The sequence below is a fragment of the Sander lucioperca genome, chromosome 5 (genome assembly GCF_008315115.2).
Source record: "Sander lucioperca isolate FBNREF2018 chromosome 5, SLUC_FBN_1.2, whole genome shotgun sequence".
NCBI lineage: Eukaryota > Metazoa > Chordata > Actinopteri > Perciformes > Percidae > Sander > Sander lucioperca.
In genome coordinates this window covers 19,527,198-19,542,827 of record NC_050177.1, presented here as the reverse complement: position 1 = coordinate 19,542,827, position 15,630 = coordinate 19,527,198, and the positions used below count along the sequence as shown (strand labels likewise).

The window sequence follows — 15,630 nt, the reverse complement described above, 5'->3', positions numbered from 1 at the left end:
TAAGCCAAGAAACTGCGATTACGTAAAAAAGTTGCGATTAAACAATTATGTAATAATTGGTACAGGCCTAATGACAATGCACATTTGAAATGTGTTTTTGTGCTGTGTGAATGGCCAGGCGATTTTCGTCAAATGGAACTGGATTGCGTTCCCTAGCTTGGAGAAATTCCCATCTGTTCCTGGAATGTGGGTTGACGTCATGTGTGACCCGCTATCGATTAGGAGCACATAATCAGGGCTCTGTCGTCATTGTCTGCTGCAGCCCGTCCTGCTTTGTCCCCTCTCACTACATTAACCATAGTCACAAGTGTTTAGTCATTCACTCATACAATCATGGCCATTATAGCAGTTCCACCGTTTTCATTCACGCATTACAAAGTTATCCTGGCTGCTGCACTGTTGTTGAGAGGCGTTTTCTGGAAAGATGAAATTCTAATTCTCGAACATTCCTTATTCAGGCACCAGCAGGGACAAGAAATAGGGCTGAACGATTTTTGAAAATAATCTAATTGCGATTTTTTTCCCCAAATATTGCGATTTCGATTCGATTATTTTTTTAAGCTCTTTGTCTTCTGTATTATTCAACAAAGAATAATATAATAATGTATAGTATGAACACACAATTACACACTAGACAGTTAAATAAGTAAAAATATAGTATATACACACACACACACACACACACACACAATTTTTTACAGTGCACAGAGAGGAGCTGCCTCCAGCCCCTCCCCCTCGTGAAGTTGCGTGCTGCCGTGTGCACTTGTTCAGAGAGGCTATCGTTACGTTAGCTAGTTGCTGGTGTTCTTGCCATGGGATTAACTGTACTAATAAAACCGTTGAAACACCGCGGCCGTGCTGCTGTGACAGCTCCCCGAACGTCATTTATCAGAGTCTGATAGTTACCCCTCTCAGTGGCAGCTCCTCCACTCATATCTTTATAACGGAGCTAACCGCTAACCGGAGCTAACCGCTAATCAGAGATAACCGCTAATCAGAGCTAATCGTTGCCAACCGAGCCTTGAGTTCTGTGTGCCTGTATTCATTAACTGCATGTATAGACTCAAGCCCGAATAAAAACCCTTCATTTTATTAAAATGGCTGTAAAAGTTTTAAACTACAACTCAAAGAGTTGTTTGAATGACAGAAATCAGCTCAAGGTACAGTGTAGCGTTAGCATGCTAGTTGATGCTTTCTCTACGGAGTGCAGACTGATTGCTCTCGTGAGTCATGTGACCAAATCGCAGCCTTTGCGATTAGGAAATCGCGTTTTAACATATCGCGATATTATCGAAAATGCAATTAATTGTTCAGCCCTAACAAGAAATGAAAGTCACTGATGTGCTAAATATTCCTCTTCTGTAGCTAGGGCTGGGTTCAGAATTCAATACTTTTTAGGCACCGGCCGAATTGCCTCTAAAGTATCGAGTATCAAAAAATGCCTCGTCATTCAATACCAAATTGCAATCCCTAAGGAGTAAATCCTCTCATCCGCGTCAGAGAGACACGCAGGAAAAACACAGAGACGGGCTCACGTAGTAGTAGTAGGAGCTAAAAAATAAATGCAAAGATTTGTGTCGTAATGTGTAATGTTGGAATTTCTTTTGTTGAAATGGATTCAATAAAAATGGTATGGAAAAAAAATAGGGATCGGCCGATACTGGTTTTTAGTAGCCTGGTTGACACCAGACCCTTCTCAGTTGTAACTGAGAGTGGGTCTGGGGAAGGTTCATTCACAATTCATTTCCAAAGGGGCGTCACCAACGGACGCCGCTCAAATACCTCTGGGCGCAATTGGATAGTCCTTCAACCAATCAGACCAAAGATCCGGGTGACGTAGCAGCGACAGCGGCATCAATGGGTTGCTGCGCTTCGGTGGCCATCATGTTGAATGTAAACAAAAAGCTGCTCGCTGTCGCTGCGCTATCGTCGTCGTGTAAAGCCCGTCTCAATGGTTGTGATTGGTGCCTCGATTTCGGAAAAATTGGAAATGGGCTTGAATGGGCTCTTGGCCAGACTGACTTGCAGAGCAAATCTGCCGGAAGTTCGTTAGGGTTTTCCCAGGCTAAATTGTTAGTAGTTAATGATACAGATAACTGATATCTGGAACCTATATGCATTTACAGTGAAAATGAAAATCCTTAAATTAAAATCAAAATTAAGATTTTGGAATGTTACAAACTCCAACACAAAACTCTGTTTAGATGCTTTAAGCAATTATTTAATAAATGACAAACTTTCAACATAATACCCAGTAAAAGATAGTCCGATAGTGTTGCAGGCGGGACATTAAGTCAGACTCAGTGGTGAGTGAAGCCAAAGCAGAGGGACAGACGCAGAGCTGTAGCTGAGCCAAGGTAGCGCACTTTTTAAATAATTAACTTTATCAGTTATCAGGCAAATAAAACGCTGATACAGACTGCCAAAAAACGGCCCACTAATCGGCCAGGGCCGATAATGGGTATATCCTGAGAAAAAAGTATCGTTCAGGAACTGTTGTCGAAGTCACAGTATTGGTATCGCTTCCCGTATCGAACATTTTTGAACGACACCTATCCCTATCTGTACCTTTAAGAAGCCAGGAGGAGCATAGAATAGATGTGGGATGAATGCATCACAGGGCGTTCTTTTAGGAGGGCTATGTTCTGCTGTAACCATGTAAGCAGTAACCATCCAGGATGAGTGACATGGAAAGCTGCATCACGCTAACATGAGCAGTTGGTCGTCTCCTAGAATCATTCATAATAAAGCTTAGTTAACCTTTCAAAACAAGGTTACAGGTAGGGCTGTCGTGACTAAAGAAATTCTCACTCGACTAACACTCGCATGATTTTGTCGACTAATCCATTAGTTGGTTTAATCGGAAGATTTGTAAAACTGAGTTTCTTTCAGTCTCGTTTTTACCACTGATCTGCTGATAAGTTTGTTTATCGGTGTTTTTTGCCCCCAACAGCTCCTTCCAGGCAGTGCTGCCTGGAAGGCACTAGGATTAGGCACTGGTTATGGATAGGGTTAAGTGCCTTGGAGGCAGCGGTCGCAGCGCTGCCTGGAAGGAGCAGTTGGGGGCAAAAAACACCATCGAGCGATAAGTTTCTTCAATGTACTGTAAGTCATAGAGCACAAAAAAGGATACAGAAAATGACCAATCGACTAAAGAAATCTTAGTCGATTAAGACCAAAACAACAGATTAGTCGACTAATCGACTAAGAGGGGACAGCCCTAGTTACAAGGTGCTTTACAAGGGAAAGTCAAGATAAAAATATTATTAGTTTGATACCTCAGTATTAGTACTTATACCAAAACTATCCTTCCCCCCCATATCTTACTTGAGGAATATGAAGATGTTTTTCATTTTCATTTTACAAAAGAAGCCAAACTTATGGCATACTGAACTTGAGCTGCTGGGAGTCCTTATTGGCTGAAATGAGATACTAAAGATTCCCCCCACCCGCTCTTAATTGTCTCCATGCTATGTCCCATCCCTTAGAAGCCCACCAGTGGGACCTGTGAGAACACTGATGGGAGGCCTCTCTCTTCACCTTTTACTATAATTGAGCAGTAATGGCCCAGCACCGGTGCGTTTCCCTGCTGTCTCATCAAGGCGTTGTTCGTGTGTGTGAGCTGTCGCTCACATCAAACGCTAGACATGTTGCCTGAGGCGTCCGCTCTGACTGCAGCTGAGTGTGTCACAAGAGAGTAAATCGCTCTGCCCCAACAACACATGACCTTTACAAAAGCTGGTAATAGATGAGAACATGTACGCAGGCTCTGCCGCAGCGCCACAGTGCCGCTGCTTGTGCAGTTGTGTAGTGCAGTGTGTACTGCAGCAGCAGGTAAAGCAGAGTCAAAGATGACTGCCTGGTGCCTCCTCTTTGTCTTTTGAAAATGCACCGGTGGGATGAAAAACACCCTGAGGGCTTGTACTGGAACCCACCTAACATTGAAATGAAATGCAGCTATGCATGCTTGCCACTATGGCTGGTTATCGCCAATGATTTCCCGATCAATTTGGTTAGGTACATTTCAATTACAATACCAATTTTATTTGGATATAAAAGATATTCTTAGAAAACAAATATTTTGTATATATAAATATATATATTTTTGCACACAGGTTAATGTTAACATTAAGAATTCACCCGCAAAAAAGGGGGTCAATTCACCACATCCATGGCGAAAAGCCATATATTAAAAGATTGATTTTGCAGGGGCCTGGATAGCTCGCCTGGTTGAGCGTGCGCCCCATGTACAGAGGCTCAGTCCTTGCCGCAGCAGCCGCGGCCCTTTGCTGCATATCATTCCCCCCTCTCTCTCCCCCTTTCCTATCTTCAGCTGGACTACGTAATAAAGGCCTAAAATGCCCCCCAAAAAAAATCTCAAGAAAGATCAATTTCTGGATTTTATTAATCGATATCAGATCACTCAAACAAAGATCGATTTTAATCGGAGAATCGATTGTTTTAACCCGGCCCTACTACCAACCAATTTACAGATAAGCATAAGGATTTTTATTATATTTAAAAGAAAGAAAATAATACAATTGCCAAACAAGGGTTACTAAGGTGAAAAAAACAAGGAAGATAAAGAAAAACATATGACAGTAACATATCGGCACTGCGTTAATACACTGTATCATAACTAAATTTAAATAGTGCTGTACTCCGTCAAGTCAACTTTATTGTAAATTCTCTCAAAACATGTGCCAGACATAAAGAGCAATCGAAAATGTGTTTCTCTTTGACCCACGGTGCAATAAGTACAAAATATATACAAAATACAGTATATACAATACAATAAATACATTCTAAATTGTGCAAAAGTGAGGCGAAACCAAACAGTATAGAAAACTAAAGAAATTGAAAACGTGCAATACAAATGAAAAATATAAAATAAAAGTGAGAAGTGTTCCGGAGTGTCTTTTATAATCCTAATTTTTTTATAATCAAGTTTGTTGTTGTTTAATCCTAAATGAGGAGTGACTGTAAAGGGAAGCAGAAAACCTGTTCCATATAACTGGACCTCTGTAGCTGAATGTAAACTGGCCACGGTAGAAGCTCCTCTCCTGCTTTTACAGGAAGAGAGGTAAACAAGAATATTGTAACCCTTTAACTTGGATAACATTCGTGTGTAGTTTGGATGTTTGCTCATACACATTTAAAAAACATGTAGACTGATGCTTATCAGTCAGACTGTTGACACAGTCAACTACTACCACACATGCACACATGCACACACACACACACACACACACACTATGTATTGCTCTATTGCTGTACGTAGAAGGCACACCTTTTATAATTGTCTAGGCCACAACCACCCCTGAGTTTATTAGTCAGTGTTACTAGGACAGCAGAGTGATGAGTTTAAAGACAGGAGACCAGGCTCGTTTGTTACTGTGTTGGTTTAGATATGTGCAAATACACTTAATGATTGCTGTGACTTATCAGCTGCCGCTGTGTATTTTTGTGCCAAAATGCGGTATATATAAAGCCCTGGAGAACTGTCAACACATACCAGACAACTGTATCTCCTTTTGTATGAATTTGTTTGTTTTCCCACAGTATCATTGTTTTGCAGAGTGCCAGAAATAGAACAAACCATGACTACTTATCAACATGCGAAGAAACAAAAGAAAATTGGCCAGACCAACTAGTTGTGGTCGTATTTTTAGAAGAGAAACTCGCTCAGAAAATCGTTCTGTGCGGTTTTGTTATTAGAGGTTTTCCTTCCCAGTCATCTGAAATAGATGCAGACGTGTTATCCTCTGTAGTCTCTCTGTATCTGGAGCTGGCTGCCATCAGTGCAGGACAAATGAGGCCATGTTGGAACAAGGTAAGATCAAGCCTTTATGGGATGTTGAACAAGACCGAAGGGACTAAACGCTGTGCGTTCATAGACACGGATGGCTGCTCTTCTCTTTGGGGAGCTTCACGCACTGGGAGGAAGTCATTTTACATTCTAGAGTTGAGACTCTTCAACTCTTTTGTCATTACTAGTAGAATTTTTGTTTTGTGCTCCACGAGGTTGTGTATTTTTTCTGCTCAGATTTGACGTTTATTTGACTTTAAGTCCCCTGTTTGCAGTATTCTGCTCAAACAATAATGTATGACATGGGTGTCAAACTCAGTTTCACTAAGGGCAACACTGAAAAATGAAAATCACATCAAATGCCACACATTAATAGTTTTATTGACATGCTTTTATTTAATCGAAAAAGTAAAATATCTTTGACTGTATTATTGCATCTTCTCACTTACAACATAAAGCCCTAAAAAAGTTAGCAAAATTGTTCCTTAGCCATCATAGAGTTTAGCTAATCAAGCAAAACGATGATTACATTTTTAAAAGCCAGCTACCACACAGCCGACTCACAACAACCTGTTTCACAGCCTGAATATGCAAACTCACTGGTTCTGTGGGGAGTTTTAAATCTCAATGTGGGCAAATCTGACAAATTCTGTTTCCAATTGTGAACCTAATATGCGGGCCAGGGGCCTGATTTGGCGGTTGGGTACCGAAACCGGTTCCTACGCAACCGGTAGGAATCGGACCGGATTAGAACGCACATTTCGGTTCCTCATTTCAGTTCCACTTAATGTGTGGACTGAAATATTTTCCCTCTGTCGCTCCGAAATGGACGTAAAAATATCACACTTTCTCTGTAGTCTACCGTTAGCTAGCTATCGTAAATGTAGGCTACTTTTAAAATGCCATATTTTCACTCTGGGCTCACCAAAACGGACATAAAAGCACGTTATTTTTCAAATTTTCAAGAATCGGTTTAGGAATTGGAATCGTTTTAAAAGTACCGGTTCGGCATCGGAATCGTAAAAATCCAAACGATACCCAACCCTAGAAATGGGCCAATCTGCATAATGAGCACTTTTAAAGTGTGGTACCTAAAGTATATTGTGATGCTAACATCTTTTACTTTTACTTAAATAAGATTTGAATGCCAGACTTTTACTTGTAACACTACTACTTCTACTTCCACCACTACTGACCTATGCTATAGCTATAGTATGTAGTTTTCACACTTTTAGGGCTGGGACCATATGCTTTTTTCCCGATTCGATTATTTCACGATGCATGGGTGTTGATTGGATTTGTATTGCCATTTTCATTAATTGCAATTCTAGAAGTATTGTGATTCGATAGTATTGAGTATTGTGATTTTCTTTTCCTTCTTTAAAGCCACATTGGGTAAGAGTTTCTCCCATCTAGCGGTGAAATTGTATTTGACAACCAACTGAATATTACTTTCTAGCCCCTCCCATTCCGATCGCGTTTTAACTCCTACGGTGGCCGAACCCGAAATTAGCTCTTAGTATCTCCATCATTTACGCGCAGCTGTTCTAGGCTCACCAAAACGGACGTGAAAGCATATTAAACCATTCACTGCACGTGATCGCTAGTAAACATATCACATATTTGATGTCATTTTTCAGATTTTCAAGAATCGGTTTAGGAATCCGAATCGTTTTAAAAGTACCGGTTCGGCATCGGAATCGTAAAAATCCAAACGATACCCAACCCTAGTGATGTATGATTTTGTGTTAGTATAGGGTCAGGCTACAACTAACGATTGTTTTCATAGTCGATTCATCTGTCGATTAGTTTCTCGATTAATCGAGCAGTTGTTTGGTTAATAAAATGTCAGAAAATGGTGAAAAATGTAGATCAGTGTTTCCCCAAAGCCCAAGATGACGTCCTCACATGTCTTGTTTTGTCCACAACTCAAAGATATTCAGTTTACTGTCACAGAGGAGAGAAGAAACTACAAAATATCCACATTTAACAAGCTGGAATGAGTTCAACCCACTTAATCAAGTATCAAAATAGTTGGGTCTCGATGAGTCTTTGCAGCTCTAGTATAGCGTGTGATTAGTGGCTCACAGCCCTCTCAGTGGACCAGTGGACTGTTCAGTCCAGTTGTTATTAAGGGCAGTGTATCCCGGCTGAGCCCTTTTTTTTCCCGAACAGTGATGTAGCTTAAACCAAAGCTATGAGGGGGAGGGGAAAGTTGGAGAGCCGGGACAGTTCAGCCTAGTTTTACACTTCCCACTGCTCAGACAGTGATCGATGGGCTTAGCCATGCTCTATGGGACAGGCGGTGGGTGGATTAGGCTTATGTTGTTGTGTCCTCCTCCCCCATGATTTACTTCACCAGGGAAGTTTGCTCAAATTTGAAAGTGTGCTTGAGAGAGAGAGAAAGAAAGGGAAAAGCTGCACTGCCAGTTGTGTTGTTAAAGAGGCTGATTGGAAACTAAATGCACTTTCGTTGTGCATGCGCGGTTTCCGTGAGAAGCTTAGCAGAAAGGGTGACGAAGGGAAACAACGTTCAACCCTCTCATTCAGACCAAGCTGTAAATGAATTTGTTCTTGAATTAGGCAGCAGCTACTTTTCCTATGGAAACCACTCATTCTATTTTAAGTATGATAAGGCCCCCTAAATGAGTTGTCTTTGCTCCGTGGTTGAGATTGACTGTCCTGAGTTAATATGCCCGCCGCAGCTGAAGGATGCCAGGAATAACCCAGCTGGGTCGCACTGACCTCTCGAAACTGGGCAGCGCTCCAGGTCTCAATTAAGTGATGCTCTCTCTTTCCAGAAAAGGCAAAAAAATATTTAAAGGGGCTTTGCAACAGTTATAGTGATTTCTCTGTGCATGGTCTAATGGCACTGAAGCACAGAGCTTTGTGTGACAACCCCCCCCCCTCTCAAATGTATGCAGTGTGCTGTGTTTGATGACTAGGGCTGCAACTAACAATTAGGAGAGACTTCATTTAAAGCTTTAGTGCGTAACTTTTTGATATTAATGAACGTCTGTTACATTCAAGCCATTGCCAAATGAGTTGCTACAAAGCTAATTATGACTATCAGCTCCCCACAACTCTCTCTGTATTTTTCAGTATGACTATTTTCAGAAGATTGTGGCGTCCGGTGACTTTCTTGCACAGAAACTCGAGTGACGATAATTACCTCTTCCAGTCCATCATGTTCTTCTAATCCTCCATGTCCTCTTTGGCTACTATCAACTGTGTGGAGGAGGAGGGTGGGGGGGGGGCGGGCAGGCGGGCGGGCGGTGCACAGTCACTGAAGGCTTGTATCATGTGGACGCGCCAACAGTTTTGTTTTCATTACTTAGAATTCCTCATGGGGGCGGCAGAAACTACGCACTATAACTTTAAGAGTGAAATCAGTTTAATTCAGAATCAGAATACTTTATTGATTCCCTCTGGGAAATTGTTCAGTTGCAGTTGCTCACAGTCAGAAAAAAGTAAGGAGTGGAAGGAGAATAGAGCGAGTCAATAAGTGTATAAAAGTATCATAGCTAGTAATAGCTAGCTAATCATAGCTAGTAAGAAATAAACAAGCGGAGTAGAAGTAAAGAGAGATTACGTTAAAAAGTAAGATTGGGTTAAAAGATTGTGTTGCTAAAACAATGGATTGTAAAAAATGCTACTGTAGAACAGTGTGGACATAAATAAAGTACAGTGTGAACATAGGCAGCAGCAAGGAATAAATGACACATATTGACATGTAACTGAGGGACACTCAAGAGGGAAGACTTGTATAGTTTTAACATGGTGCATAATCTGTTGATATGTTAGAGTCTTTGGCGATTAGACTTAATCTACTTAACGTTAAATAAATGATAAGGGGTATAGAGGCCATGGATATACAGGATCATCCCCCCCCGATGGAGTCTAGACACTGCTGGTGGTGATGAAGGGATGAATGAGGCCTGAAGATCTGGATGGAAGCGATGAGGAGAGGGGCTTCTGATGATGGAGGAAGCCTGGGCGCTGCTGGGAATGATGATGAGAGAGAGAGAGAGAGAGAAAGAGAGAGAGAGAGAGAGAGAGAGAGAGAGAGAGGTCTTCCTGAAATACGCTAAGCGATGAAAACAGTCATCTTTGCAGCTCTAGGGATGACTGTACACTCATTTTTTTATTAACAAGGAAGTTCACACTGACATTATTTATCATTCATAACAACCTCCCATAGTGAGAAACAATGGTGGAATGTAACTAAGTACATTTACTTCAGTACTGTACTTAAGTACAAATGTTGAGGTACTTTTACTTGAGTCTTTAATTCTCATGCCACTTTCTACTTCTACTCTATTTCAGAGAGAAATATTGTACTTTTACTCCACTACATTCATCTGACAGATTTAGTTACTAGTTACTTTACACATTAAGATTTGTACACACAAAACACATGTAGTTTATAAAATCTGATGTTTTATTATAAATTAAACTAGCCAACAATATAACGGCCTACAAGTCCAGCTGAGATGATTAGACCATTAAACATACAACTGTTTGGATCCTTTCCACTTTCTAAAATGTGAGGACTTTTCTGTACTTTTACTTTTAATACTTTAAGTACATTTACGTGATGATACTTACATACTTCTCTATAAGTAAGATTTTCAGTATAGGACTTTTACTTGCAACAGAGTAGTTTTACACTGTGGCATTAGTATTTTAACTTAAGTAAAAGATCGGAATACTTCTTCCACCGCTGGTGAGAAATGACTTTACAACTGCACTTCAACTTCTCCTTTAGTGGTAAGATGCACACAGCAGCACGGCTCTACAGCCAACACCGTTCAGGTCATACTGCCAGCAGCTTTTATCAGTGCGTCAGTATGACAGAAAATAAAATGAAAAAGTCTTATACCCCAATACCTCAAGAGTACGTCAGCTACACACCGAAGATAAGATCGGAATCTGCACTTCCTGGGGAAAAGAAAAAGAGAAAGAAAACACGTTGCAGCCTCTTCTTTCCTCTGTTGATTTATCAGAGAAAGAATAAACACAAGTTTGAATGTGCCAAAGAACACGCCAGTAACATCTGTATTCAAATATTGATCTATTTGCTAAATATTAGAATGTTACCACCACTGTCTAACAACATATATGATGTAATAATAATCTTCGAAAATGGGAAAAAAATGTCTATCAATGTTTTCCAAAGCCCACGATGACGTCTTCAAATGCAGCGGTGGAAGAAGTATTCAGATTCTTTACGTGAGTAAAAGTACTAATACCACACTGTAAAAATATTCCTGCATTAAAAATGTTACTTAAGTAAAAGTCTGTAAGTATCATCAGGAAAATGTATTAAAAGTAAAAGTACTCGATGCAGAAAAATCCTCACATTTTAGAAACTGGAAAGGATCCAAACAGTTGTGTGTTTAATGGTCTAATCATCTCAGCTGGACTTGTAGGCTGTTATATTGTTGGCCAGTTTAATTTATAATAAAATATGTGTAAAGTAACTAAAGCTGTCAGTTGAATGTAGTGGAGTAAAAGTACAATATTTCTCTCTGAAATGTAGCGGAGTAGAAGTAGAAAGTGGCATGAGAAGAAAAGACTCAAGTGAAGTACAAGTACATCAACATTTGTACTTAAGTACAGTACTTGAGTACATGTACTTAGTTACATTCCCCCACTGCTCACATGTCTTGTTTTGTCCACAACTCAAAGGTATATTCAGTTTGCTGTCACAGAGGAGAGAAGAAACTGGAAAATATTCACATTTAAGGAGCTAGAATCAGAGAATTTAGGAAAAACCCATTCATCGATTATCAAAATAGTTGACCATTCATTTGACAACTAATCCATTTAATCAGCTCTTGTCATCTCACGACACCGCTCCCTCTTTAACTGATTTGATTGGTCCAGAAACACCACAGCAGTGAGCACTGAGCAGAATGCAGATTTATGTAAAGGTACAGGTGCCGAATTAACACTGGCTCTGTTCTATGTGTCCCAGTGTGTGTCCCAATAAGCCACATGTGTCAAACTCAAGGCCCGCGGGCCGAACCCGGCCCCTGGCAGGTTTTGATCCGGCCCGCATATCAATTTAGGTTCACGATAAATGTTGGCCCGCCTAGTTGTGCACCAAAACAAAAAGACAGGAAACTGTTTTTCAAAAAGCAACTACACGACTTTGAGACTCCCAGAAATTCCCACAGAAGCAGAGAGTTTTCAAAATTAAAGCTGTGAGTCGACTTTTAAAATGTAATCTTTGTTTTGCTTGATTTGCTAAATTCTAAGATTTCTAAGGAACTACTTGCTGCCTTTTTTAGGGCTTTATGTGGACCAACTGTAAGTGAGAAGACTATATGAGACATGGAATAATACAGTCAAAGATATTTTACTTTTTTGAAATAAAAGCATGAAAATAAACTCTACATGTCTGGCCCTTGATGCGATTCTCCTTTTCCAGTGTGGCCCTTAGTGAAGTTCAGTTTGACACTCCCGCAGTAAGCCATGGCAGTGTGACAGACAGCCAGTATGGACAATACCGGGACACTGAGACTGAAGCAGCTACAGTAATTCAGCCATCATTAACTTTACCCCTGAAATGTCTTTGTAAGACAATGTTGCATGCATATTTCCAGAGAAGATTAGGAATAGAAAAATCACAGAAGAGATGCAGTGCTATCCATTTGTCTGCCCTGTGTGTGTTTGTGCGTCTGCATGGTGTCACTGTGGTTTGAGGGGTGTGTGGGAGGGGGCAGTTAGCCTTGCAGCAGTGTCTGTGTTGATGGAGAGAGAGGGGGCCTGCAGGATCCTGTGTGTCAGCAGCCTGCATGGGAGAGACATTGCCTGGCGGAAGTGCATCACTGGCAGATGTCCAAAAAAAAAAAAAAAAAAAAATCCCCTCAGCCCCGCTTCCCTCCCCCCTTCCCTTCCTGGTCTATCTTCCTCTTTTGTCTCTGAGCACAGAGAACACAGAGGCCCTTTAAGACAGCCACTGGGAAAACATATGGACGCCACTGTCCTTCCTTTCTGCTTTTCCAGTTGACAAATACAACAATGGTGTTATTGGTGTGAATTGTAGGCTTCTTGCTCTTGCATCATACGTGGGTGCATTGTTGGAGCATGTTATTCTGCTGCCTTTCATGTAGTTATGAAAAAAAGGGGGTGTTTATTTACACGTTCAGAGGAAACTCCGGCTCCAGTGACACCATCGTATGCAGATGGTGGTTGGTTTGGATTGGAGCAAAGCAGTGTCGATCACCAGTTCCCAAAGTGATCTTTACACTATGATTTATCTGGGAGTAACAAATTACACCCCAGTAATGTTTTGTTGATGTCAAGTTTTAAAATTCTAGTTTATGGTGACAGACTGAGTTATTATTTGGTGTTAAGAACCAAAGAACTAAGGCCTCTGGGTAGGGTGGATGCAAGGCGGGGGTCAGGGTGGATTGGGTGTGTGTGTGTGTGTGTGTGTGGGTGGGGGATATAATATTTCATTAGTCAGAACTCAAGATGTATGCTTTATTTATCTGTACTTTTGTACTTCATCTTCATTTATGTTGATTTATTACAACTCTTTTTTTTTAAACATTCGTTTATTGAATTTTTAACACCGTAACACATCTTCACATCTTATAATGTTGCGTTTTTCTGTAACACAGGGGTTTCAAAACAGCAATAAAAAAAGAAAAAATCCGGAACAACTTAAAAAAAAAATTAAAAAAAAAGAAATGGGATGCTACGAGTTACGTGACTGAGTTACAGTTTTTGTCTATAAAGGGTTGCCGTATGGCCTGAAATTTGTTTAGATTCCAGTTTATTACAACTTTTGATGAGAAAGTAGGCCAATGTATATGCATTTTGGACTATGTCTTGTTCGTGATTATCATTTCTTTTATATTGTTACCCCCCCCAAACTGGAATATAAAATAAAAACCAATAAACCCTTGGTCACAAAAAGAAAGTTCTTAAAGTGCAGCCTGCAGTCATGTAGTGATGTTGTCGTGGTGGTGGAGTTGTGCTTCTCCCTTAGCTCACAGAGGGATATCAGCACAGGAAATACGTTGGGAGGGAGTAAACACCTGCTGCACCCCTCCCCCCCCATCGCCTCCAACACACACACAAACCACACACAACCACATGTAACCTGCTCCAGTAAGCAGACTTCAGTGTCTCTGCAGTGTTTGATCAACAGTTAACATCGCAAACCCAAGTCCAGCTGTGGAGTGTGTTGCCACGGCAACATTCTGCATCTCGAATAGTAAGAAATCAAACGGAGTCTCTACAACTGTTGAGTATTTTAAATGCAGTTGAAAAAATGATTTAAAATTTTTTAAAAACAGTCATCATTCTCTATCAACGCGCGTATGTGTCTTGTCTGTACTGGCTCGCAGGTTAAGTGTTTTTGTGTGTGTGCTGAACTCATGGTATCACCTTTCAATCTCTTTTCCCAGGCATGGAAGAAACGCTGGTTCATACTTCGCAGCGGCCGCATGAGTGGTGACCCCGATGTCCTGGAGTACTACAAGAACGACCACTCCAAGAAACCCATCCGGGTCATCGACCTGCACTGCTGCGAGCAGGTGGACGCCGGCCTCACCTTTAAGAGGAAGGAGTTCCAGGACAGCTTCGTGTTTGACATCAAGACCTCCGACCGCACTTTCTATCTTGTAGCTGAGACTGAGGAAGAGATGAACAAGTGGGTCCGCTCCATCTGCCAGCTGTGTGGGTTCAACCAGTCAGACGACAACCACGGTAGGAAACCCTGTTCTCGCTCTTCTATCCCTCTGCCACTGCTTTTCCCCTTTATCTCTCCATCATCTCGCTTTTTACCTTTTTACCAAGGTTAATAGCAGCGGTGGAAGAAGTATTCAGATTCTTTACTTAAGTAAAAGTACTAATACCACATGGCAAACATACTCTGTTGCAAGTAAAAGTCCTGCATTAAAAATGTTACTTAAGTAAAAGCACGTGAGTATAATCAGGTAAATGTACTTAAAGTATTAAAAGTGAAAGTACTCCGTGCAGAAAATTCCTCACATTTTAGAAAGTGGAAAGGATCCAAACAGTTGTGTGTGTGTAATGGTCTAATCATTTCAGCTGGACTTGTAGGCCATTATATTGTTGAGTAGTTTAATTTATAATAAAACATTTTATTTTATAAACTACATGTGTTATGTGTGTAAAAATCTTAATGTGTAAAGTAAATAGTAACTAAAGCTGTCAGATGAATGTAGTGGAGTAAAAAGTACAATATTTCTCTCTGAAATGTAGCGAAGTAGAAAGCGGCATGAAAAGAAAAGACTCCGTACAAGTACCTCAACATATGTACTTAAGTGCAGTACTTGAGGAGTAAATGTACTTAGTTACATTCCACCACTGGTTAGTAGTTTTGTATTTTGTTGATGAGGCCAACGTTTTAATTGAACTGATTTAAAAACTCATAAAATCATCTCAAATGGGCTAAACTAGTCAATAAGGGTGCTCCGATCAGGATTTTTGGGGCCGATCACCGATCACCGATTGCTGTGAGCCGTGTCGACCGATGCCGATGACCGATCACCGATCACCGGGTCTATTTGAAACCTTCTATTTATCATGTCATATTTATCATATATTAATTTTAATATTCTTAACAACAATGCATAAGTATTAAAATTAACAGAAGATAATGTATTGTGAATTGTCAACGGTCTACTTTTATTGACAGGAAACATTCCACTTCCTCTGTTAGAAACACACCTTAAACAGCTTAGAGCTTAACATATAGCTAAAGCTTTATTCGGAATAAATTACAAAAAAAACTGTCAGTGTGTTCTTCAGTGTGTCTTTAGTGTGTTCTGAGCAGG

The 15,630-nt window shown here is 40.6% G+C and overlaps 1 protein-coding gene across 2 annotated transcripts in view; it reads left to right on the top strand.

Annotated features, from left to right (window-relative positions):
* The window catches only part of gab2 (GRB2-associated binding protein 2), a 60,285-nt gene that overhangs the window by 14,640 nt on the left and 30,015 nt on the right, over positions 1-15,630 (top strand). For both annotated transcript variants that reach the window (XM_031297526.2, XM_031297525.2), the window contains exon 2: positions 14,236-14,536. In XM_031297526.2, the coding sequence (XP_031153386.1) occupies positions 14,236-14,536 (301 nt within the window). The remainder of the gene's footprint in view (positions 1-14,235; positions 14,537-15,630) is intronic.